At 43.8% G+C, this 27,939-nt stretch overlaps 1 protein-coding gene across 3 annotated transcripts in view; it reads right to left on the reverse strand.

Moving 5' to 3' along the window:
- The window catches only part of DGKI (diacylglycerol kinase iota), a 207,621-nt gene extending 180,632 nt beyond the window's left edge, over positions 1-26,989 (reverse strand). For 2 of the 3 annotated variants that reach the window (XM_068142174.1, XM_068142173.1), the window contains exon 1: positions 26,607-26,706. Coding sequence is in view for 1 of the 3 variants with exons in the window: in XM_068142168.1 (XP_067998269.1) it covers positions 26,607-26,989 (383 nt within the window). In the remaining 2 variants the exon portion in view is untranslated. Of the gene's footprint in view, positions 1-26,606 lie in introns of all 3 variants that reach the window. The other variant, XM_068142168.1, reaches the window with a different exon arrangement.
- Between the last annotated feature and the right edge of the window lie 950 nt (positions 26,990-27,939).

Below are 27,939 nucleotides of genomic sequence, written 5' to 3' on the forward strand. Positions count from 1 at the left end.
AGGAGGAGTTGTATGTTTGGGGATGGAAGGGTTAAGTACATATCAACTTCAAAGTCATCTAGTTGCTGTCTCTAGCAACATTTAAGCCTCTCATCATTTCCAAGAAAGCTACTATCACCATTGCCACTATTTAAACTCAGACTAGATGACAAATCTATTTCCTTGCCTCAGTCCTGTCTTCAGGTTAAGCTACAAAGGAGGATCTGGAATGCAGGCAGACAAAAACTACAAACATTTCTCACAGCAATTAATACAGCGTGCCTTACAACACACCTTTCCTCTTCCCCACCCCACACATGCTATTCCCACCTACTGCAACTCCCTGCAGAGCCAAAGGGAGAACAAGCAGAAGCCAAAGGAAAAAACAACCATGACAGGGGATTTATGTAAACATATATAAAACAGCATGTAAAACACCCAAAGCAACTTTTGCTGCATTAAATTCGTTTACATAAAAGTTTGTTTCCTGCTAGATGATATTAGACCTTCCCTAACTTTAAAATATCAACCACCAAGTGCTTATATACTTAGCTAATCAAACCATTTTAAACCTGGAGAAATGCCATACTGGGTGAAGTTAAAATGAAATGTAATACCACTTTTGGTTCTCCACTGCCATCCCTTGTCATGTGTCCAAAAAAAAAAAGGGGGGGGAAAATTCCATGAAACTTGAAAAATATGTATAAGACACAGAAGTAAGGTGCAGAGTCTTGGACCCCAACTACAACTGCTCATACAGTTATCTGCACCGGCAGAGCCCAGAGCAATGACAGCAGAAATTACTGAGTCAGTCTTTCTATTCTAATGGATACTAAATCAGATGTATGAACACAAATCTGAATAAATTAGTTCTATAGGCTTTAACACTTGGGCTTTGTTTTCAGTGAGGGATGCTGCTGAGACAGAAACAACGACTTTCACAAAGGTTTGCTCAAATGAAACAGAGTAAGAGAAGTGGGAAGTAGTGAACTGATGGGTTAACCAAAAAAAAAAGCACTTCACAGCATGAGGGCTTAATAGCTGAGACCACAGGGAAGAGTGGAATTGTGATGTTAGATTGCCTGTGAGCGGGCACTCAGGCAACATAAGAGCAGCTTCCAACCTTCTACAGGGCCTCATCTTTCAATCAAGCAGATGCGAGACGACAATAAAGTTATCAGATAATTAATATTTATGACTCATTAGTGAAAATTAGGAACTAGTAATTTGGGTTCCTTTGTCCAAAATTATCCTGTGTTTAATACCTTCTGTGAAGGGACTGTTGCAAACTCATTACCTTGTCTTCCATATCATTGCAATGTATCCACATTCACAGTGAAAAACATCTTGACTGTGAGGAGTTACAAACCAAACTGAGCAGCTCTGAAATTGCTGGTTTTGGCACTCTCAAAACCAGCTCCATGTCAACAAAGGGAGGACAACAGAAAAGTCACATCTAAGGAAACCATAACAATTGAACCAACTGGTGGAAACCAAGTGGGGAATAACCTTCAGACAAGAATACTTGATCTGTCCACTCAGGTAACCAAAGGGGCAGGCATAGAGGAAAGGTTGAGTCAGTGTACCCGCAGTCTGAAGGTAGCCCATGTTTCTGTGCCTGCTGTTAGCAAGTTGGCAGCAGAGAACACCTGCTACATTCCAAACACCACACCCTAACTGCAGAGGGAATGAGAACCACAAGGATCAGAAGCATTAAGCAAACTCCATTCTCAGGGCGGGTCAAATTTGGGTCTTCTTACCCTTGACATAGCCACTGTAAAATTTTTGTACTTCATGTCATAAATTCACCAGAGGTTATAAGAAGCATAACATTATTCAGAGCCTGCAAAACCCTCTGTCACACCCCAGCAGTTCTGGTTTTCCACATGATACATCTGAAGTCATTTAGTCCTTCGTGATGTTTAAAGAGGAAATTCCTCTTTAGCTTCTCATTCAAATTGCTATGGCAGAAACCAACAGGGTGGATACTTCAACCTTGTAAGAACAGTTTCTCTACCATATAAGCACTGTTACTGAATACAAAGACAACATGCTGACACACACATTTACTACAGTGCAGATGGAGCCACTTTGGTACACATACACATGACAACTTGAACCACCTAGACATATCCACAGAAGCATATATAAAAGTTTCCAACCTCCGTGTATTCCAAGGATGCTTATCTTTCCACCGGTCCCACATCCCTGAGTTCTGTAGACTCTCACACTTCCTGCCCCTAGAACTTGATGCCTTTCTTTCTTGTCAACTGTTGAAGCTGCCCAGCAGGAAAGCAGTCGACCCAGGAAGCCTGAAAGAGTGTCCTGTCACTGCCCCAGAGTACTCAAGTAGGCAAATGATGGAGTTGAGGGAGAAGAGGTGGTTCCTGAGATGTCACTGGAACAAATGTCAGATCAGTAGGCTTCACTTCCCATTTTTTGTGCTTGGTTCAAAACATGAGTAGTTATTTGTAAAGGGGGCGGGGGGAACCACAAAAAAAACCAAACACCCTCTTCTTGGCTTATTTTTTCCATGCAGAGCCTGACACTATGTGAACATGAGTACAACAAGTAAAACCCATAAAATTTTAAGTCCAGGGATCATGAGCACCAAGAGCTAGAGTAGGAAATAAAGAATCCCTTGCCTTTTCCTCAAACAGATAACAACCACTCTGGCTTCGCTAAAAGCTCCAAGTGTTGTAGCCTTTCATAATAAGTAACAATGCCAGGCAAAGCACATAATAACACCTACCTTTGCAATACAGTGTAATAATAATACAATACTACAGTTTGCTGGTACATCTTTACATGAGTAGGAGCTTTGCTTACAGCCACACAGAGTGGATTCAGGAATAAATTTGCTCAATACACAGTGCACAGCAATAGTCCATCCCATGCTAATGGCAATCCTTCTGCTCTTTGCCAATATGTTCTTTCTGTTGGGAATTTGGATGACTATTTAGCCAGTTCATTAGCTATTTTGTGTCACACAGCACCAGCTCTTGCCTGCTGCTGTTTTCCAGCTTTACAGCTGAGGATTATCCCTTTGGGCTAAGCATCCTTTTTCTGAAAAGGTAATGCTGTGAAACCCAGGAAGGAGGTATAACAAATCTGGAGAGGAAAAACCTTCATAGATATCTGCCAACTCTTTAATTTTTCCAATCCCTAAATGCATGTTTCCCCTTAAAACCTCCTAACCTCCTACCAAAATGACTGAGCCTCAGTGAACATCAAAAGAAGTCTCATGCCCATGAGATGATGGCAGCGTCCCATATTCTGCTGCTCACCCAGACTTTGCTGCCCAGATATCTTCATTCTCAACTCTCAATCCAGCTCCAGAGGCCATTAAAGCCAGACAGGTAGCAGTTAAGTCATTCTCCTTATAGGACATCCCATCACCCACATTTTTCTGGCACCTGCACCTAGTAGATCAAGGGACTCACTAACCTGGGTTTGCACTGCTGACCTTCACCTTGAGTAACTGTTGCCTCTACTAAAAGTGACCAGCCCAGGACACAGGGCATGATACACACTAAGAAGTACCTTCAATTTAGAGTGATCTCATCATTACTATTGCTTTTAACACTTGCTATCATTTCTGCATGGCAATTAATAAATCCCCATCTTTTCTCAGTGACTGTAAGAGTCTGCTGAAATATTTCCATTCAGCACTTTTTTTCCAAACAGATTCTTTAAAATGTCTTTTTTTATATCTGAAGCTGACTCACCCTCTAATGCAAGACAGTCTGACTCACATTTAACACTTTAATCTCCATTGGCTCATTTTGGTCAACAAGTGCCTTAGCCATATCCTTGTACTACAGCTAAGGGGGGAGAAAGGAGAAAGCAAAGTGTTCTTTAAACATGCACTCAGTTCCAGACCATTGAGACATTCTTGGGATAAATCTGCAGAGGAAGGAAAATAGCTTCAGCACCTAGAGACCTATTACAAATTAGAACAGAAATGAGATTTTTCAGCAAGAGACAGATTTGTACTTTCATGTTCCCAGATTCAGATGAAAAGGGGGCTCCATACAAGAGATATTTTGCTAGAGGGGTTTCTTTTTCTCATTTAGCTTCAGCAAAATCCTCATGACAAAACTGAATGGCAGTGCTTCAGAAATGAAATAACAGTCCAGAAATTATTTCCTCCTTACACATAACTTGCAGTGGATTTATTACTTAATAATGCTAAAATATCTAAAAAAGGCAGCCCCTAAAAAGCAAGGCTGAAATTTAAGTCAGATAGAAACAGCTACTGCTTCACCCATGGGATGTCCCCATGTTTGACCATCCCTTCATCAACATTCCTGCTAGAGCCACAGAATCCTGACCCAGGGAAGGCTCCTGCAAGGTGAATCCAGTGAAACCATCTGCAGCAGTTTTCCAGAGGAATACAAGAAGCTGAGGAGCAGATGTTATTGACATTAATGGCAACTGGGAGATTTCTTGCCTTTAGCTTTCCTCAAAAGATGTACAGACTAGGCTCAGAGCCTGGCCTTCCTCTTGCTCTGCAGATCACTAATAAAACCAAAACAAGGTCATTGCCTGCTTGGGAGCCAACATCTCCTACACAAAGGCTTCTAAGTAACTTACAAGCATTAACTGACTTCAGTCCCAAGTGAAACATATAAATTCTGCATCTAGAATTTGGAAGTTGCTTAGTAGATTTGGGTAGGGTTTTTTAATCATCTGTTAGGCTGAAAAGGAAATCAGAGACTGGGATAGAAGAGATATTTTGACATAGCAACTGGAAATTGTTTCACCTTCTGTCACTTAAAAAGTAGGCTTGGCTTATGGCCATGTTTTGGAAAGCAGAATGCAGGGACCTTGATACACCCATATAAACACATGCAATGAAGCAGCCTTGCTCATGATTCTTAACTAGATATCAACAGAGAGAAAAATTCCCCTCGCCTCATGTACTTCCTCTGTACTCTGGCAGATCTTAGCACCCACACATGCTGTACCCACATGTTTTTGAGTTTAGTCTGTGTTTAAGGTCTAGTGAGATCATTTTCAGTGGATATTTTTGCAGGTCAAGAAGGTGGGACTTGTCTCTAGAAAATCCTCTACTTGGAGGCAGAAGGTAATGCCAGTGTCCGTCTCTACAATGCCTGAGCTATGCACAGGCAGTGTGACCTTGAGAGAAGTTGTGCTAACCTACGAATGTATTTCATACCCTGTTTAAAAAGAGCAATAGCCTTATCCCATCCCTCACCTACAGTGGAGGCATGTCCTATGCTCTTCTGTGACAAGAGGCACCTCCGTCACCTGCCCCAGCAGCACAGCAAGTGCTCACTGGAGAGGCAGGCTGTTTTTCTCCAGTATGAGGTAGCCAAAGGTCCAGTTTATCATATGCCTCCACAGTTTGTCAGCTGCCTGTGATCAGTCATAAACAATGTTCTCCTGCCCTGCTCAGGGGCACGTACCCACACTCTCTCCATGACCACACGTCACACGCAGACAGGCAGAAGTTTCCAAGCCACAATGCAGATACACTTACCCAGTGTTTTACATGCACAGCAGTTGCAGTTAATGTATACAAAGCAATATGTATCAGACCAGTCAACTCTCTTTTTATCTGAGGAATACTAACTTGCAGCCTTCTTAACTCACATCAGCAAGAGTGTGCATAAGGCATTCACCAGACAACAAAGCAGCAAACTCAGCTGAGTCCTGCCACCAGGATAACACACCATCCATCTCCTTCTGCTCTCACCTAGACACTTTTCCTTCCAGCTGTACATCTTGTCTTTGCTGTAACTAAAACAGGGAGGAGTGTGATGCAGCCTGTTGAAAACAAACAAAATCCCTCTGATTTCACAAGGGCAAGGTCTCCAAACCACATACAATTTAAGGTGTAAAACTGCATCTGAGGAGCAGCCAGGGTAGAGTTTGCTTCCAGATGCATCCCCAAGTTTTCAGCAAGTCTCCAAGAGCAGACCTTGCTGCACAGGTGGCACCAAATACCTGGCACAAACCTGAAGGAAACCTGGCATTCCTGGGAGAGCTACAGCTCCACACCTCTATATGGGTAGTGAGGAGCTTACAGATTGCTGGACAATCATAGATGGAAAAAAATAGTGAGATAATTCCTTGGGCATTACAGTTTCAAATTAGCTGAATTTTAACACCAAATAGTGGTCACACCTCCTCTGTCTGGAGGAGCTGATAAAATTGTTAGCGCCCTCTTAGTTATTCCCCAAAGAATTACTGTTGTGATCAGGTGAGAGACTCAACTAGATCATGTATTTCTGAAGATTACCACCTAGGTCTAAGCTGCAGAGGCTTTTAGCTCCCTGACAAAGACTAGGTTGTAGCAGTCTGTGTGGCACTAGACATCTGCCCTGTTCTGGGCTTATATCATCCTGCCCTGCACATAATGCTGCAGGATTTGGGAGTACAGAGCCCCCCAACCTGCCTACACAGCTCAGAAAAACAATGCTCCTACTTTGTAGAATACCTGCCTTAAAGGGTAGGACTAGCTGGAGCACTGCTCGTGGCATTTGTAACCTATGCTTCCCAAAGCACTGCAAAAATATATCCTTGGCATCTGGATTACTTGCATGGGAGCACAAGGGTAGATGGAGGGGAAACGCTGTAGATCAGGCTGCTTCCACCATGGTGGACAAAAGATTGACCATGAGCCAACAATGTGCCCTTGCTCTCAAGAAGGCCCGTGGCATCCTGGGATGCATTAAGGCCAGTAAGTCAAGGGACATTCTCTTTTCCCTCTACTCTACCCTGGTGAAGCCTCCCATGGACAAGGCATCCAATTCTGTGCTCACCAGTTCAAGGAGGGTAAGGCTGTACTGGAGGCAGTCCAGCAGAGAGCCACTAAGATGATTAGGGTACTGGAACATCTACTGTACTGGAAAAGCTGAGAGACCTGGGTCTGTTTAGCCTGGAAAAGAGGATGCTGGGGAAGGGGACAACTCATTGATACTACAAATATCTCAAGGGCAAGAGTCAGAAGGGTGAAGCCAGACTCCTCTCAGTGGTGTTCAGTGACACCACAATGGGCAATGGATACAAAGAGGACACAGGAGTTTCAACATAAACATATAGAAAAAAATTACTCACTTTGAGGGTGTCAGAGCATTGAAACAATCTGCCCAGAAAGGTTATGAAGTCTCCATCTGGGGAGGCATTGAAAACCTGCTTGGACACATTCCTGTGTGATTTACCTTAGGTGATTCTGCTCTAGCAAAGCAGGTGGAGTACATGATTCTCAGATTTTCACCTACCACTCTGTGATTCTATGAAGATCAAGGTCAGAGCCACAAAAACCCAACTTCAGCTGCTACCTGTATGCTGAAGCAGAGGGTGACCCCAACACAGCATCATAGGAATGTCTAGGTACAGGTATCTGCAGCTCATCATGCTCTGGTAAGGATGCCCACACACTGTGACCGTGGGTGCAAGAGTAGCTATGCTCAGCCAGCAACAGTAACCATCTGGTGATGTTTTCACTTCTCTTCAAAAGTCACAGCAAGGACCAACATCATGGCAATGAACAAGACAGCTGGATTCCAAAAAAACCATCAGGAGCTCCCATGTGAGCAGAAACACATTGTTTCCCTCTAGCTCATAAAAGAGGCACCAAGAAGAGTGAGAAGGAGGGAGGCAAAAAGAGGTAAGCAAACGCCATGAGACCAGGAGACAAACGCACTCACACACACACACACAAGCCCTCCAGCAGTTTCTTGCCTGTGAACCCATCCCCAGCACTGCCCAAAACTATTCACACAGCTTTCCCTCTCATGATGTACTAATAATTCTTGTCAGTGGCCCTTCTGCTAATATATTACTGCTGGAGTGGTTAAGGACAGAGCAAAACAACTTAGATTTGTGGAAAGGAAAATTGTGGTTTCACACCTGGAAAGTCTACATGAGACAGGAGATCTGTTGCTCGTTCTAGCATCTCTCTATAAATCAGATTTCCCTTACACTACAGCATCCTGGTAGACCCCAGAAGCTTAGAGCAATGTCCTTTTGGAGGCACAACTGTTCCTTCAGTGCATGTTTACTGGATCTCTTCTAGCCCACCAGCCTTCATTTGGAATTACATTTTTTATGCTCAAAACAGTAGCTTTCAGAGGAGGTAGGAGTTATTAAAAACTTCATCTGTTCCAGCTGCATATTCCTCACTTAAACTCATCATTAATCCTCTTTTTATGATACCATAATTGTCTCTATGGCAACCAATTATGATGTCACAAACAAGATTAGAATTTTACATAGAGGAACAGAATTAGCCGCTTCATTATTTGGTTAGTTCCCTACTGGCTGTCATACCCAATAGAATCCCTGGCCCATGAGTTTGGGAACTCTCTTTTCAATATCCACCAATACCTGTTATTTTAAGGGAAAGCAGACAGCAACACAAGTGGCAGCATGTGCCCAGTGAAGGATGGAAAGAAGTGTGGCATGGAGAGAATGTTTTCCTAGCTCCTACAGGTCAATTCTCTCACCCGTGAAGCAGGCAAACACCAGCAACTCCTGTGACATTTTGAGTACCCAGTTGTCAGGCTTGCTACAACTGTGATTCATTTTCCTACAAATGCTGATTCTTTCTTTGGATCCTACTCAACACTTCTTTCAATAATTTGCTGCAACAGTGAAGTTCTCATTAAACACACACAACACAATCTTTTGAGGCAAGCAAAGGAAAAGTCAGAGCTCACTTATTTAATCCTATTTTCTTCTACTCAACCTAAATAACCAGACTATCATCTCTCTTTCTGCAATATAATCATGAATACAGCTGAATGCATGATTTACATTACCCTTCTCTAGTCTTCCTTCATTTCATCTGTACTTTTACAAGCTTCAGCAAATAAAATAAATAAATAAATAAGTAAATATACACAAACAGGGAAAAGAACCAAGAGGTAAAATCCCAGCCACCCAGGTACTGTTCAGCACATCATCAGTTGGAGGTGTGACATGCTCTTTCGTCCCCATTCCTCCTTTCCCCACAGGTTTGGGTTATGCCATTCCAGCAAGGTGAATGACTTAGCTTAATTCTTGCTGCTACCATAAGAACAAAGCTCATCTAAAAAGGGAGCTGGCCCACAGAATAATATCAGGATCTGCACAGAGGCATCAGACCCTCCACTTTTAACAGATGTTCCTTTCACCATCCAAATCTGGATTTGAACCACTAAGGGACAAGCCTCAGAGACCAGAGTAGTCATGGGCAGTTCATGTGTTTTACTTTCCAGGTAGTTTATTGTAGTTCATGGAAAATATGGGGGGAAAGCCAAAAATACATTGTTAGGCCAAGACTTTACTTTCATGTCTTGCTTTGGGACTCCGTGACAAAACACCTGCCAACTGCCACTGCACCTGGCAAAGCAGTTCCTTTAAAAAGATGCAGCTCACAACAGGCAAAATGGCAACATCACTATTTGGCTATAGAGCTACTGCAGCACTTTTTAAAATGTACAGACTTGCCAGTACCCACTAAACAGAGTCACCACCTCCACTGAAAACCAGATTTGGCTCTTGTCAAAACCAAACCAACCTACCAAAACTACCAAGAAGCCTTCCTCTGAAGAAAACGTCATGCTTTTTACAAGAAAAAGTTTGCAGGCTTGTGGTTTATTTCTTTTGAATTTGGAAACATTTGTCAAGTACTAACAAGCACACACATCTACTCATCCTATTTGTAGGAGGGGCCTGCATAAGAAACAGTCCTATCTTTATGAGACTGCTATCTGCGGACTGCCTGCTATCAATAGAGATGGGCTCTTCCACAGGACAGTTTGGAGCCAGAGCCTGAATCAGGCTGGCAAAAATGTCCTCTGGAGAAGACTCTTTCCCTTGCTAATGACTGTTGAGGACATTGAGGGAAGGTAGCCTCCCCAGACTGAAATTATCCTTCAAGAATAATTCCTCCCTTCCTCCTCCTGACTCCACACACATCAGTACTCACAATTTTTCCAGAGCCAGTAAAAAGTGGCACCCATCATCCAGGCATACACATGGGGACTGATTCATCACAGCAGAGCCATTAGAAGGAAATGCATTAGTCTTAATGGCAAGAACTGCACACTCACATGGTCTCTTCCCAAGAAAGTTCTTAAGTCCTGTAGGAGTCAGATGTTGTGAACAGCAAAACCAATACAAGCAGACACTGTTCTTTGACTGACAAGTCAGCAAACCATTGCTCAGATATAATTTATTGTAACAAACACTCCTTGTTATTTTGTTTATCATGTATAGTCCTTTTGGGGCAGTAGTTACCAACACCCGTTATCCTTGAACAGAAGATGACCAAACCTTCACACACAACCACTAAAATGTACTGGTACCTTCTTCCTCCACTGTGCAGATTACTTGGGTAGGAGTTGCTCAAATCTAGTGGAAATTTGTCTTCTACAAAAGTTTCACCCTGTTAATCAGAGAAACCAGAGCATGGTGGGAGAGACCACCAGCCAGCCAAGATCCACCCAGTTGGCACCCCTCCCTGAGAGAGGATAAATGCTGATCCAGCTGCTCTATGGCCCAAAAGGAGCAGCAGAAAGAGTGAAAGAGCAAGTTGATATTTCCTGAGGGCAGAATCCTTTTCAGCCCTATCATCAGAGATCATTTTCATTGCCTGTGTAAGACAAGAGTTGATGTCCAATAAGAAATTAGGGGTTTTATTTGCCAGGTGCATTATACCATTATGCAGACTCCCACATGCAGAACATTCTGAGAAAAGGAGGGAAAGGAAAAAATTCACCACCATTAAACATACAGCTCATGTGCTTTCTGACATCCCTGGAGAATGACTTCCCTGTTTAGATATAAAAATGTGGGTAGTCATTTGCTACACAATATTACGCTGATAATATACTTTAATCATGATATCAAGCAGCTTCTGCCCAGCAGGCAGAGAACAATTCATCAACCATGCTCATTAATGTCTCTGGTCAGTCCTTCAGAAGAGGTTAAATCTTGTAGAGCGGCCTTTCAGTAAATGGGGACTTATAAGAAAGATGGAGATGATCTTCTTAGCAGGGCCTGTTGTGGTAGGACAAGGGGTAATGTTTTTAATCTAAAAGGGGGTAGATTTAGGCTAGGTATAAAGGAGAAACTTTTTACAGCAAGGGTGATGAAACAAGAGAACAGGTTGCCCAGAAAGGCAGCACAAGCCTCATCCCTGGAAACATTAAATGTCAGGTTGGATAAGGCTCTGAGCAATCTGATCTAGTTGAAGATGTCCCTGCTTACTGCAGTGGTGTTGGACTAAATGACCTTTAAAGGTCACTTGCAACCAAAAGCATTCTATGATTCTGTGATTAACACTAGATGTGGTTATTACAACACATTTCTTATGATGGAAAATTAATCATGACCAAGACAGTTTCACAGATCACAGAATCACTAAGGTTGCAAGAGACCTCAAAGATCATCAAGTCCAACCCATCACTACAAACCTCATGACTAAACCATGGCACCAAAACAGATGCTACCAAACAGCAACTTCAGCCTGCCAGAACTCAGCATTTCCAGGCTTTGGGAAATTCCCTCATATCAAATCAAAACAAACTTCCCTGAAATGGAGTGGGGAAAAGAAAAGAAGTCAGCATGAAGAAATTCCAAGGAACTATAATACCAACTATTTCTACTTCAGTTATTAAAATGACTGTATGAATGTGTTGCTTATCTGGGCTTTTTAAAAAGCAAATCAGTATCTTCTCCAAAAGATTTCAGTTAGAAAACACTATGTCCAAAACAAATTTAAAATAACTAATAGTAAAACAACTATTGTCCACTGGGAATTCTTCAGCCACCCTTCTCCATTGTGGAATTACAAGTCTTGGGGTATCTTCATGTAGTACTTCATGCTCAGTTCTCAATTTAGAATGAGTGAGAGGTCACTGTTTTAAGGAACAACCATGTGTTTTCCCCCTGCTGTTCTGTTTGAGCAGTCCCTTCACCGAAGGTCTTTGAAATCTTCCTAACGATTTTGTCCACAGCTACAGTTCAGCCTGGTCAGGCATGAGCCCTCCAGGCATTACCTGGTTGTTCCCATCACCACCACCTCTCTACACCTCTGGCACTCAACTCAGACTCTGACGCACATTGTTGTGCCTGCGACCGTGCTAAGATGTTCTCACTGTTTTGCCTTTATCCTCCTATTATTTGTGTTTTCACACATAATAGAAGCTGCTTTGTCTGCCTGCATAGTAAATTTGCCTCATTGTCTTACAACCTTGCTTCGAGAAGCTGTTAGGATTGATTCACAATAGGGCCAACATTTCCATCAAGCAAATACCACTTTCAGCACCTGACAAATTACGACACTGTTTGCAGAGAGACTGAATCAGAAATAAAAAGCTCCTGCTGGATGCTTGAATGGGGGGTCGCTGGGGAAGGGCTACCATGCAGTGAGTGGGGACCACTGTTTAAGCATGGTTTGGCCACAGCAAGACTTAGGAGAGCCCCGTGTTTTCTAGCTGTTGTCCCCACCGTTGCCATCAGGAGTGGGCAGTAGATCTGACTTGCCAGGAAATAGCCTTTGGAGACATCAGGCTGCTTCTCTTACAGGAGAGGAATTCACATCTTTCTCCTTCTCAGCCTTTGGATCAAATCAGGCTACAAATTTTCCATTCCAGTTTATTTCCTCCTCTTTTTCTTTCTCTCTGTTTCATATTCATAACAGCCTCTTTCAAGCTTAGAGAAATTACTGTTGAAAAAGCATTACCCGGTGCACCCTAAGCACAACTTCCTACCCTCCCTGTCCTCATCTCATTCTTAACTGCTTGTGAGCCACTGGAGTCTGTAGTTGGTCAGGTGAAGGGTCCAAAGGCCTGACTGGGGCTGAAATGATCAAAACTTCTTATGATGTACCAAATACAAGCAGATGAGAGAAGCAGGCACACAACAGATCACAGACCCAACTGTGAGCCCACATCCACATCCTTCAGGAAACAGTTAGCTGCCGCTTTCATTTAGTAAGATGCACAGCTGTAAAGGATAGTAGAAAAGGGCATTTGTGGCAGAAAGGCAAGGCTGTCTAGTATCTTGGCACTTCACGTGTGAAAGGGGATGATCCCGAATTTTCAGGAAGCAAAACATGCACGTAATCTCAGGATAAAAGCCAAAACACTGAAAAGAAAGGGAATTACCTTCTTTTTCTGCAAAGTCGAGAGAGAGGCAAAACCAGCATGTGATGAAAGCTTCCCCTGCCACAGCCTGTGCTGCAACTCTCCCCAAAAAATGGCCCTTAACAAGGAAGCCAGGAAGAATGAACCCAGCACTTTCACTATCACAGGTCGGCTCCTCTCTTCCTTCCATTTCCCTCCCAAAATCAGTCAGCAGGAGTTACGAAAAGAAAGGAACCGAGACGCCAGGATTCAGAAACTGTGGTTTACTCTACTGTATTCACTTTGCATTCCTGTTTTAGTTGAATTCAGTACAAGACTAGGCACCAACAAGAGCACCAAACTCAAAGTCTTTCTTCAGAAAGAGAATTGGAAAGTAAGCACCTATTACATTGTCAGGTTGAGGATATTTTCATAGCCCCATCATAGCTGGTGGCAGAATTATATTTGGTTGTTTTCCTTTCGTCACTAAGAAGGTGGAGGGGGTGAGGAGAGAAGAAGGTATTGTGAAATACAGAGATTAGGCAGGAAAGGCCATATTGCCCAAACAAAGGATTAGAGCAGGATTTTCTTTTAAATACCCTGTTAACTGATCTGTCACATTTTCACCAGAGTGAAAACTGAGAAGAATGCATTACTTGATCTTGAAGAGGTGACTTTGGGTAGTTGCATATGAGGAAATGAAAAATATTTGCGTGCCATACTAAAGATCTCTTCCAGTTACCAGTAAGAGCCATCAGTGACAGCTTAGCTTTGTGTCTTTCAAACAAACAAACAAAAAAATTAAACCCTAAACCCAAGCCAAACAAGCAAACCACAAACAAAGAAAAAACTCCACATAAACAGGGAAGCAGAATTTATTTATTTGTTTTGCCCTGATAGAGTAGAGATACATACAAGGCTTTTCTGAAACATTCATTAAGCAAAGAGCTCACACACAAGCTCTCTGGGTCCATCCTGCCCTGGGGAGAATTTCTCAAGAGTGCTTCCATTCAGAGACTTCCCACAGGCTTGAACAAACATACATAATGTTTGGCTCATGCTGTTGATGGCCATCATATCAACCAAGAGGGTTCTAGACAGAAGCTTGCTGTGAGCAGGGAGAATAGATACTGTTCCTGGAGAGAAAAACACGCAACATTCTTTTCAGAAAGCAGAAAAGCTATGCTCCAGCCAGCCCTCCTCTTAGAGAACACCAAATTCTTCCAGGTCAAAGTGTCCACATTCAGTCCTGCTAACACTTACAGTATCATAGTATCAGTCAGGGTTGGAAGGGACCAGAAGGATCATATAGTTTCAAACCCCCTGCCATGGGCAGGGACACACCACACTAGATGAGGCTGGCCAGAGCCTCATCCAGCCTGGTCTTAAACACCTCCCTCCCTCTCAAGTGGAGTAAGGGGATGTTTTGGCAAAGAACTGTCACTCCTAAATCATTCATCTAAAAACTATCAGGTTAGCAGTTCCTAAACATAACGTGTAAGCTTTCCGTAGGAGCTTCTCAATGGCTATACTGATCTTGGTCCAGCTCCTAACTGCCCCAGCATCACAGCCAGTATTAGTCATCTCTCCCACTATCTGCTGAAAAAAAAGAGAAACTAAGAGCTGACAAGACAGAGACCAAACAACCCATCACTGAGTAATTTTGCTGTTCACTCTGGAGCGCAGCACATTTATCAAATGATGCTATGGCCCACACACTCAGGGAAATTAAAAGCATTGTTTTGCTGTTTGCCATCCTGATTGAATCAGGATTCACAAGGCTGAAAGAGTCTACACAAGCATCACAACACTACTCTGTAACCAAGCCACTGTGAGTCTGCACTGGTGGTGTTTGTTATGCATTAGCAGGGTTTGTCAAGCACCTTTCAGCATTCCTTCAACACCTGAAAAACTGGAAGAAAAGTTGAAAAACTGGAAAGGTCAACCTATGCCTCCTCCTTTTTGCCATAGGCTTGTATTGCACTGACAGGGAGAAGCCAAAAAGTCTCTCTCTTTAGATTCTGTTACACATAAAACATGTACATAACCACTTTTCAGGTGCTGCAACATAGTATACCATGGCAGGGCTTTTAAACCTCCAGTACTACAAGAAGCAGCTTATCCTGAGCATCTTGATAGTAAGGAGTCAAGAGACACAGCACTGGGCTTTCAAGCTTACACTGGTCTTGGAGGCAGGGGGAAAAAACTGTTGGTGCAAGCTCAGTAAATTAAATCTAGCCTTGAAGAATGAATTCCAGTGTTTATGTACTTGTGCATTCTTCATCCATCACACTATGCCCCACTCAGCCCTAGGTATGTAAACCCACACAGAATGCCAGTGCTGCGGCTGGACAGTATGGCAACAAAGTCAAATTACAGAATGAAAAGGGAAGAGGAGCAACTCAAAAATAAGGAGATTACAAATTTTTAACACAGTAAAAATTTGCCAGTGACAAAGGAGAGAAAAAAAACCCAAACAAACAGACAGGAAAAATAAAAGAAAAATAAAGGGGGGGGGGGAAGAAAAAGAAGAAGAAAAAAAAACAAAAAGAAAAAATAAAAAGAAGGAAAAAAAAAGGGGGGGAGGGGAGAGAAAAGAAGGTGGAGGGGGGAACAAACCAAAAACAAACTACCTGTTTCAAAGCCAGATATCCTGCCCTGAAAGAGAAGTGACAGTTGGCTACCTGCAGAGACAAAAATGAAAAATAAACAATAGCTTAAGCTCTTCTCACTAACAGAAGGCCATCCACAACTAAGTATGCCATTCCTTCTTCAATGTCATTCTAAATCAGGTGAAAACCTGGAGAAGACTGCAGTGCCGGCAGCAAAGGATCCCAGGAGCGCAAGCAGCTGGCAAGACACTGGTACTTGATATGCCTTAAGGCAATAGCATTGAAAGCACTTTTGGTTTCCTATCTACACAGGTTTTTAACATGTGAATTCTCGAAGTGTCTCAACTTAAACTAACCTCAAAACTCATAATGAAACTCCTTCAAGTCTTTGGCATTTCATTTACTTTCGCAGGAGAGTCCATTGTCCTCTAGGGCATCATGTCGAAACCATAAATCAGGCTAACATCAGCAATTGATAATCAAAGACCTGGCCTAGCATGCACCTACACAGGGCATTTCATTACCCTCACAGACCCTACAGGATGCCATGCTCAAGTTGGAATGAAATTTGATGTGTTTTCACAACAAAAGGATATACTCCTGGGATCATTCACTAACTGAATAAAGGCATAGAACTAGCCCATTATCAACCCTAGAGGAAACTCATTAGCAGCATAATAAAATAAAGTGATAGCAGTAAGGTATTTTCTCATAATCTTTTAATGCTAACAGGCTTCAAAGACATTTTGCATCCACACCCTCTCCTATGGTGCCCAGAAACCCCACGGCACCGCTCAGAGCATAACAGGCAGTCCCCTCTCCTGCATACTACACATTATCAGGGAGTAGTTTCAGAGCACAGAGGGATTCTAAAATGTTCAAGTCATCATCTTTGATGAGTCTGTGCAATTGAACCTTAATCCCTGCCCCACTTGGAAAATGTTCCCCAGTGGGTCAAGTTTCCTGATTAGTCATACAGTTTAGAAGACATAATCTGGCTGACAGGGGCTTTGTTCTTTTCATGAAATGCCAAACAGGGGAATATTTGAAAGACATTAGAAATATTACAACAAATATTACTGTTTTGAAATGCTTTAAAACCAGTAAAATTAGAAATAGTGGAGTGAGTACCACATAAGCATGGCTCTTCTTCTACATGAAATATGATCATTTCTTTTTCTCTTCCTGTAAAAAGTGTCAGGTCAAACCCCCAAACACTCACGTATCATACAGTTCATAATAAGATGTACTTTAGCTGCACATTAAACACACTTCCCTTAAAAACAGCAAGGAAGGAAAGGAGAATTTTGTATCTATCTGAAGAGGATTAAAAAAAAGCCAAGACAAGGTATCCCCCCACTGCATTCCCACTACCCACTTTCTAAAGGAACCCTCTGCACCAAGAGCTCTTACCTACAGTCAGACAGCCAAAACCATCAATATTATTTATCTCCACAATGCATCTATAGCTTAGTCGAGGCTATAGGACAGCCAGTGACACCATTCCTCAATGCTTGATGTGTAAATTCATTGCCAATGGCATGCCTTATCAACAGCCTCAAAGTAGCATCCTACAACTTATCCTGTTCTCACCATTATCCATAAAGGCACAGAGCAGGAGGAACAATTCATTAAGTTTGCCTCAAACCTAAGTACAATTAGAAACCTCCCTTCTCTCTGACTGCATGGCCATTTGTCTGTGATAATGGAGATTAGTGCTAGGTATTCTGCAAGGCCAATCAGCTGGAAAGCTTTCTAGGTGGAATTTGAAGCCATAACCCCTCAAAGGAAAAAAAAAACCAAGAAGAGTCGATGAAGCAGATGATAAATAGCAGCTTCCCATTATGAGCTGTAAATTTTGAAGTTGGCTAAGCTTTCAGAAAGTTGTTAAATAGAAGAAAATTCTGCCAATGCTCTTCAGGGCTGCATGCAAAGGGACCAAGAGGCCCAGGACCTCATTACCAAGCATTTTTCTAGCCTAAGTGTTTCAAACTACCAGCCTTCCTCAAAAATGCAGTACAGAAAGCATCAGAGAAATACGAGGCTCAATCTCAGAGTACAGAGAGGCTCAGCTAACTCTGCCAAGGGTGCAGGAGTTAATAAATCTTTCCCTTCCCTTCTAACTCCTTACCTACCTTTATGCTGAGCCATTTCAGTAATTTAGCTGGTGGTGCTGAGACCAGAAGAACCACAACACCCTGTGGCAGCCTCAGGCTACCGAAGCTCTATAAAAATAAACTCCTCCACTTACTCAATGCACAAATAATTCAGAGATAAAACCTGGTTGTATTGTACTCCAAACAAGATCAAATTATAATATTCATACACAGCTGTGCTCTGCCTCTCCCCCAACTTGCAGATTTTCTCTGAAAGTTGCAGTTCTGATACTATTTTGATTTCCTCTCCTTTTAGTTTAGGTGAGAGACCTTTGTGTTACAGCTAGGGTTGAGGATCTGTTCCCACTTTGTGACACGGACTCCACCTACCACCTTAAATAAGTTACTATGTTTCTTACAACAGATTTGCAAAGCATCAGGTCTTACAATTCCTGCATTCAGTAGGTATTATCACTTACTAATTATAGACTCACAGGTAGAAAAAGCTGAGACAAAGTATCATGGACAATTAGACTTTTTTTGGTTTTAAGTTAAGGCTCTGACCTGCACATCAGATTTGTTTTTAATTAAACAACCCCTTCCTTGACACTACATGCTACATTGTCTCCTACTCCATTTTTAGATCTCCTGTGCAGACAAAGATAGGGAGGCTGAAGGTTTTTTGTTACAGAAACAATTCTAGCGAAATTTAAGGTGAAAACCCCACTTCCTTTCCTGACTACCTACAGTCACTCTTGCCATATTTGGTAACAGCTGGACAGGGAAGTCTGCACAGGATCACAGCTAACCTCTGGCACAGGGCAGCCAGCGCACTAGACAAGGTGGTGCTGGTGTGACAGCTGCACACATCTTAATCTTCACCAAATAAATTCTCCCTGAATTCACTTATACACAGCCCATTCCAATGACCAATCACTCTTTCTATGAAGAACTTCTTCCTAATATCCAGCCTAAACCTCCCCTGGTACAGCTTGAGACTGTGTCCTCTTGTTCTGGTGCTGGTTGCCTGGGAGAAGAGACCAATCCCCACCTGGCTACAACCTCCTTTCAGGTAGTTGTAAACAGCAATAAGTTCTCCTCTGAGCCTCCTCTTCTTCAGACTAAGCAACCCCAGCTCCCTCAGCCCCTCCTCATAGGGCTTGTGCTCCAAACCCCTCAGCAGCTTTGCTGCCCTTGCAAACCTTGGACTCAGCTCTTGGCAAAGGACTTCACCATGACCAAACACATTAACATTTTATGTGCACAAATATGTATTACCACAGAAGAAAGGGCAGTTAAATAAAGGGAGAAAACCCACACACTTGACATTGGAATTAGCCAACATAATGACATCCCTACACCTGACATTCCTGGACATTTATAGAGAGCACACTGAGGCTCCAAATACACAGCCCACCCTGCTACCCTGTCCTCAGCCCGCACAATCTCTGGCAATTATTTGATAGAAAGTAGAGATGGTTTTCCAACACAGTTGCACCCTGCAAAACACACAGCAGTGTCCTTCATGCCCATGTCCTGTCATATACCTTCCTTCACTCTGAAGTTACTCATCATGATGTCCCCTTACCCATACACAGACACCAAATACCCAGCATGAACCCACATGCAGGCTCTTACAGACTCTATAAGCATACATATGTACATATATTCTTACACTTCTATTCATACATATCCAGTCCTCCCCCCCCCCCCCCCCCCCCCCCAGCTTTTCTCTGCTAAGAGTGACAAATGGTCAAATCATTCAGAAACCACATAAGAGAAAAAAAACCAACCAGCAACAGGACACACAGGTTAACAATACAAGTGAGCTAATGCATCAGTCCTACATACAAACAAGCAAACCAAGCACAACTTTGTGGAATGCGACACAAAAAGAAAACAAGAACTACACATTTCCATATCCATTTTATTCAAAGTTCCTCATCATCATTTCTGTGATTAGGTTACCACAAAACTGCAAGCCTCCCTCTTCCTCTTTTAATATCTAGGAAATCCTTTGGCTGGCTATTGGTATCTCACACCAAGGTTGTGCTGGGTTTACTGATACACAGAAAGACCAGAGGAGACTCTTGCACACGTACACATACATCAGCTTCCCAACATCTTGGTCAAGTTCCCAAACTAAAAACACAACAAAAATTGTCAGAAGCCCAGTGAAGCTCCAAGCAAATCCTTCCACCATCCCCACAACTGGCCAAGGTGGGAAGAACCCACTACCTGCTTATTTATTCCAAGGGACTAGTCAGGACAAAAGTGGGTTTCCACGCCAGCAAAGTTATGTGGCATCTGATTCAGGATTTTTTACACGGTGAGATTTTCCATGTACAGCAGTCTCAGGGCAATCTGAGCCTACAGGTCTGTGCCTGTGCTACACAACAGCTTTATTATGCGCTCCTAGAGGCTTCTCCCTTCAAAACACTGATACATTTATCTCCTCCTGAGTAGGTGCGTTGATTCCATCACATCTCACAGGCAGCCTTACCCCAAGTAACCACTCACAACGTGTCTTTTCAAAAGTGCTGCTACCCTCAGGTACAGAAGGGAGAATATAAAACAGACCTTTTACTTTGTGTGACCTAGAAACATTGACAGCCAGACATGCAGCCACATCTCCAAGTCAGGATGGAACTTGAGATGTCAAGCTGCTTTTCCCATAGTATTACTCTTGTTTCTGGACTACCCTAGCCTTTTTCTGCACTTTACTCCAACACAGAACTTCCACCTCAAAACTCTATAAATGAAAGAGCTTCATTATGAAGACCCTTTTGCATATCAAAAACATCCAGTGATGTGCTCCTGAAGAAATGATAAAATGGTGATGGATGTTTTGGGCAACAAAGTAAACCGAGTCACTGTTACACGAGCGGGTGGTAACAACTCTGCGCAGTACATGCCCAAAACTCTTAACAAAGGCAGGGGGTAGCAGATCTTCAGAGATTAGGGCCAGAGAGACAGAATTAAACCCTTGGCATTTGGTAGAAGATAAAAGCTCCTCCATCATTTCCATGAAGAACAACCTCACTCATTTATAGAAATAGGATGTATTAAGATTCAAGGAACCTGAAGAAAGCCACACAATCTTTGAAAAGATCAAAGGCTTGTGTTGGATATTGCCATTTTTTGCAAATGTCACTCAGCTTTAATTATTTATAATGCCTCACAGTACAGTAGTAAATGATGTCATATTTCATAAAATAATTAAATCTTAGTAATAAGAGACACCTCTACCAGCCTGTCTGTTCAATATTTACTGAGAAGTGATATGTATTTTATGAGCATTACCATGTCTGTAAATAAATGAAGGGGGAGGGGGGAAAGAGACACCTTGAGTACTGTGTCCAGTTCTGGGCCCCTCAGTTTAAGAAGGACATCAAGACTCTTGAACGTGTCCAGAGAAGGGCAACGAGGCTGGTGAGAGACCTTGAGCACAAGCCCTATGAGGAGAGGCTGAGGGAGCTGGGATTGTTTAGCCTGGAGAAGAGGAGGCTCAGGGGAGACCTTATTGTTGTCTACAGCTACCTGAAGGGAGGTTGTAGCCAGGTTAGAGTTGGTCTCTTCTCTCGGGCAACCAGCACCACAACAAGAGGACAAGTCTCAAGCTGCACTAGGGGAGGTTTAGGCTCAAGGTGAGGAGAAAGTTCTTCACTGAGAGAGTCATTCATCATTGGAATGTGCTGCCCAGCTAGGTGGTGGAGTCACCATCCCTGGAGGTGTTCAAGAGGGGATTGGATGTGGCACTTAGTGCCATGGTCTAGTCATGAGGTCTGTGGTGACAGGTTGGACTTGATGATCTTTGAGGTCTCTTCCAACCTTGGTGATACTGTGAAATTGTGAAAAGGTTGTTTCCTATCCCTAAATTTTCATTTTGATCCATCTGCTTACACGTTCATCAACAGTAGTGAGGCTTGTGTAATCAGGGATTTCCCAAGATTTCTCTGCCATAACTTTTCCCCCTCCAAATGCACTTACAAAACATACGCTAACTCAAATTAGATTTTGCCACAACAAACAAGGCGTTATTGCTGATGATGCAGAAGGAGAGGCCAGCTTGATTCTTGGCTTCTGCTTGCAGAGAAAAGGTTGGGAAAGCACATAAGGCACATTCCAAACAGATTAATTAGGCAAGTGGGAGAGAAACGTCAGCCAAGGAAATTCAAACTGCCTATCTTAGACAGCAACATTTCTGAGCGGAACTAGATGGTCAATGGACATGGTGAGTTAAGGGAACCAGTGCCTCCAGCCACTTCCATTAATAAAATTGAAATGTGTTATTTCCTGCTCAGGCAAGCCACCTTGGCCAAAGCCAAAATACAAGAGCCAAGCCTCTACCCACTGCCTATTAACAGTGCAGAACTCTGAAATGCCTCATTATGGTGCCATTTGTGGAAATCCCCAGGCCACATACAAGAAAGAACCCTAAAGTCAGCCACACACTGCCTCAGACAGGACTCCTCCACTTGGTCAAAATGAAATTACATTGCTCTAGCTAAACTATTTCCCAGTGACAAGAGTTTGTCAAACACCACTTGAGCTCTCACAAGAGAGCCATTAAAACTTGCAACTTCATTTTTATTTCCAAAGCCACTAATCAAGATCTCCTGGATTTCTAGATAATCATTAATAACACTTTGAACTCCATCTGCTTTATCAGTAATTTCATTAGATTTGGGGGTTATGCTGATTATTTTGGTTTTCTAGGGGTCTTGTTGGCTTTGTTTTGAGGTTTGGGGTTTGTTTGGTTTTCAGTGTTTTGTGGGGCTTTGTCATTGTTTGTTTACTTTGTGTTTTACACCTTTAACTATTTCTCTAATCTTAATTAAATTGCAAGAGAGCATTTCAAATAAGTTTTAACAGCTGCAAACACCTGCAGGAAGCCTGCCAGATGGAGTTTTATTTCCAAGGATTTCTTTAGCCATAGCTTTTTATTGTGGAAATACTCCTATTGAGCATCTCTTTAGTATATTCCAAGTTTCTCTTTATTTCAAGATTTGCTTTGGGATATTTACTTTAATCTCTAGCTAAAAGAGACCACAAGGTTCCTCACAGAACTTCACAGTGACAAAACAATAAAAATCAAAAGGAAAGATATAATTGACCACCAGATTTGTGCCACAATGCTTTGTAAATGTTCTGCTGCATCTAGAAATGTAAGGGGCAAATACTACTCCAAGGACCAGACTGTAGAGAGCATTTCTCTCTGGCAGAGGTACATATTCAATTAGCTGCCTTTCCCCCCGCTTACCCCCTTACAGTTCCCAGTTTCTTCACAGTGGGACAGGAGAGTGAACTTTCAGTTCAGGTTTTAAACAGAAAATTCACCCTGAAAATTACTGCTTAGATGTTGACATTCTGATGTTAGCATTCAACTGTTAAGTCAGCTGGCTTCATTTAAGTGCATGAGGCTGAAAAGGGAGACCATTTCCCTGAGCTTTCATTCAGCTCAGACAGGGATCAGCTCTGCAAGATACCCTTGATGATGGCAGCCCTTTCCCACCATCACCAGCCCTGCAGCACCAGCGGGACCAGCAGTACCCACCACACTGCCTGAGCGCCAGCAGGACCAGCAGTACCCACCACACTGCCTGAGCGCCAGCAGGACCAGCAGTACCCACCACACTGCCTGAGCGCCAGCAGGACCAGCAGTACCCACCACACTGCCTGAGCGCCAGCAGGACCAGCAGTACCCACCACACTGCCTGAGCGCCAGCAGGACCAGCAGTACCCACCACACTGCCTGAGCGCCAGTGGCAGCCCGCCCATTACAGCAGGCAGGGCAGGTGCCCCCTCTGCAAATTAAGATCCACTTAAGAGATGTGTGTTGGCAGCATGCACACACACAACCAGACACACTTTAAATCCATTAGCTCAGGCACAAACACAGATAAGTGGCATATCCCCACTGTGTATGTATACATAATTACAGCATACAACCAGAAAGAAAACAAGCAAACATTTACTCATAACAGAATGACAGACAACAAGCTTTATGAATGTTAGATGCAGGGTGAGCATAGCCAAGAACATGGCATGGTCAAGGGAATTTTTTAGCTCCCTGTGAGGAGCACCTGGGTTATTTAAAGCAAGTTTTTTCTCCTGATGGTTTGATACAGAGGACAAACATGCCTACATTGGTATTTACTACACATAATCATTACATATTTAATACACCAGTTTCTGCACTATAAGCCAATGGCTGCATCAGTACAGAACATTTCTCTGGACTATGTTACTCGTGGGTTTTGTACAATTGTAGAGAAACTAACAAGTTATTTGCATGCCACAGCTATGTCATTAGCTAAATAGATCTGTGTTACAATGAAAACAGTTGCTGTTTAGCAACAACAAAAAAATACAGGGAGGAGAACAAGTTTTACTTCAAGTCAGATTCAAGTAAACCATAACTTCACAACAGGGAATGATTCAAATTAAATTTGTACAGGAACTATTTTTCTTCTTCCTTTTTCTTCCTCTTATGATGATACCTTGACTTCTCTTTCAGCCACCTGTTTCATTCCCTCAGTTGCCATCGACAGAATTATTTACAGTCATTTCCACGAACCTGTATTATTTTAAGCAAGTTCCAAGTGTTGGTGATTTTCCTGCGTGTATAAGTTACAGATCCATGGGTGTATGTCAGTCTAGTGCACCTGCACAGAGAATCCCACATGACCTGTTTGAAAGTCTGTGTGAAGCCTTGAATAACTTCTATTGTACTAGTGCATAAAGTAGTCCAAGTGCCAACATAAATACATTTTCCTGTATAGCATACTGTCATTTACATTTTCAAAGGCCTCTTAGAACCATAATTTACTGGAAGAAATGGTAGCAATTTAAGGAGCTTGGGGGATGCAGGGTGTGAAGATCTCAGTGGAGGTCCTTTGTGGAAGCCTTCTACTCTGTCTACACAGACTGTTCTCTTTATGGACAAATGAGGGAGTGTGCATTATTTGTAGGAAACCAGGATGCAAAGAAATTGTACTTGCACGTATCCTAAGTCAAGTAGTATGAGTAACACACATCAAGAGATACTTCAGAAAAGGGGTTTATAACCAAAGGTTCAGGACTTGCTGTACACCTGCCTAGACAGAGGAGGAAGATAAAAGAATGCAATGCTCCTTTCTATAAGCATTTATTGTAAAACCCTTACATGTATCCAGCACAGGGAAAACTTGAAGAATACCCTCCTAGAAAATCTAGAGAACAGGACATCATGCCTGCCCCCAAAGTGGGATGATGCCAAACTAATGAAATAAAAGTGAGAATGTGTAGCCTGAGCACCTGCAAGATTTATTACAAGCCAACCCCATGCTTTCTGTAGGGAGAGCAGACACATTAGCAAACCTCTCATTAGCAGGTAATTCAACAGCCCACCTACAGAATCTTCCTTTGCTTGCAATATACCACTTGCCCCTAAATGACACCTGTGAGGGATACCATCAGGGTAGAAATGCAAAAGCACTGAGATCACTGATGTCATGCTCTTCAGGTGTCCAGTAGGTTTTCCTTTTCACATCACTAGCCTCATTGAGTATGAATCATCCCAAACTTCACACTCACCAGCAAGACCATCAGCCCTTAACTGGAAAGTCTCTATGCATACATGAAATCTCACATAAAGCTTCAGCTATGAAGAGTGTTTAGCTACATCAATTTTAAGCTTTTCCACATGCAGAGACTGGAATCATTACTAAGCTACCTCAGATATAAATTGACAGCATATTTTAAACAGTACCTCTATGTCAGGAGAGATTCTTTAGCTGATTTACCCATAGCTAGAGTCACTCTTTCCTTGCAGATACAAAACAATTTTGTATTTTCTATGATCCCAGTTGAGACATCTCATCCCTAAGCAAACAGCTGTACTAGTTACTGCTCGTGTGCTGCCTTTGCTGGGGCTTTGCAGCCAGAATCAGGTAAGACTCAAGAACTTTTTGTCATGAAACTCCTCAGACAGTAACTGCTTTCAGCAGCTGCTGACCATTAACATCTTCTAGGTGGCAACAGAAAAGCAGAGGAGCCGCATCAGAAGCTTCTTCATACAGGTGTACTTACAGGAAAAGAGACCCATTTATTTTAAATCAAAGATATGGGATAAACGCAGAGCCATAAAAATGCAGGAGCCTAGTGATCAGAGTAATGCCCTGCTTTGGCTGTACCATGTCCTATGACACCTCGGTAGCCGGCCTGCTCTCTGCTCATAGTCATGCGTGGGGGTGTTGGGCACAGCAGCCCCCACCTGTCTTGCAGCCGCTGGGGCTTATGCAACGGCTGCCTGGGCAAGGAGGGAACACCTGCGTTCCCTGAGACTTCCCATACAGAAACCCCTCTCGGGCGCAGAAATGCCATCAGAAAAAATTTTCCGACCCTTTTGTGAGCGTTCGGAGGCGCCAGGAACACGGGCGGCCGCGTCTTTACTGCAAAGGGCAAAGCGTAAAGAGGAACCGATTTCACCGGCAGCCAGGCAAGATCCTCGACTTGCTAAGTAACTCTGAAGTTCAGCCACGTACACCGTCCTCCTCCCTATCTCCCCTGACTCTGCCGCACCGGAGGAACACCGCAAACCTGACGGCATCGGCGAGGCTGGGCGCAGGTCGCTTTCTTAACGGAATACCAGAAGGCTCTTTTAGGCTTCATGATTAAGAAAAAGCCCGCCTGAGTCTCCACGGTTCTGCCTAGTACCTCTTTACCGGCAACATCACCGCCGTCGGACCCTATCAGCCGCCTCCCCAGCCGCGGGCGCCCCGTGCCCCGCAGATGTCCCCAAGAAGGGCACCGAGGTTGCCCGGAGCCGGCCCCGCCCGCCCGGTACCCACCTGTAGGACACCTGCTTCCTGAAGGTGAGCGTCCGCAGCTTCTCCTCCAGCGATTCTTCTGCTGCGGACAGCCCCGGCTCCTCCGGGACCCCAGCGGTGCCTGCCGCCTCCCCACCACCCTCGGCCCCCCGGCACCCGCCGCCACCCGCCGCCCCCGTCTCCTCCCCGCCGGCTGCGGAGGGAGGGTTCATTGCGGAGGGACAGTGGGACCGAAAAGAAGGAGGGGGCAGGCGGGGGGTGGCCGACGGCTGCAGGCGCAGCGGGGCGGCGGTGGCCAGGGGACCGCAGCTCCCGGGGCTGCAGGGAGCGCTGCGAGCCGCGGCGGCTGCAAATGGCAGCGCGGCCGCGCAGCATCCATCGGCGGCCGCACTGCAGCGGGGCATTGTGGGAAACTCCCGGCCGCCACGCCTCCCGTCACGCCTCCTAGCCGGCCGCCAATCGCCGCGCCGCACGCGCCACCACGCCCTGCCTCGCCCCGCCCCCTCGCCAAGGGAGCACTCCGGCCGGCCGGGACGGGGCAGCGGCATAGCGGGGCATCCCGGGGCTGCTGGGTCAGGTTCCAGCCCCGACTGTGCACGTTTCCTTCCCAACGTCACGTTAAAAACACCCTCAGAAACGAGCTTAGGTGTCCCACAGCATCTAGCGCTGCCCTTATCTGCTGACAGCCCGCACTCCTTCACGCCTTAATCACTTCCCAATTTTTTCCCAGGCACTTCCCATTCAGCGTGCTCAGAACCAACGCACCCAACTCCAGAGAGGTGCCTTTTGACGCAAGGACCACGAGTGCCCTTGACTAGAACGAATTGTATTCCCATCTCTTTCCCCACCTTCTCACTTTTTCTCATTGTGGGGGAGACTAGGGAAAACTTTGCAGAGAGGTGCCAGCACTGGGCTATTTAACCACATGAGCTGACAGTGACAATAAGATTTAAAAGTACAGCAAGTATTTACATAAAATCTTGGACGTCTGCCACACTGTCAGGCTCTTTACACCTGATTCCTGCTCTTTCTCCAATCCTATTTAACAATTCTTCCTCTCTACGCTCAGGACAGACCATGTACACATCTTTCACCTCAGCTTCAGCAGTGCCAGGCTCTCCAAGAAAGCCAGTTGATGTTTTCCTGTTGCTGATTGGCAGCAGCAAAGAATGATGAGAAGTGCATCATTATGCTACAGCATTTAAAAGTTTCACCAGCCTTCAAAATTATATTCTGTCCCCAAGCATAAATGGTGCATGTGTTATCTACAGGCACATATGCTTCCCCCAACACATATCTACATTCTTGCTCTCCAAACTTCAGAATTACTAATCAAGCACAGAGAAGAAAGCAA

This window comes from Melanerpes formicivorus, unplaced genomic scaffold, assembly GCF_026170545.1.
Source record: "Melanerpes formicivorus ecotype bairdi unplaced genomic scaffold, bMelFor1.0.p_v2 SCAF_8, whole genome shotgun sequence".
Taxonomy (NCBI): domain Eukaryota; kingdom Metazoa; phylum Chordata; class Aves; order Piciformes; family Picidae; genus Melanerpes; species Melanerpes formicivorus.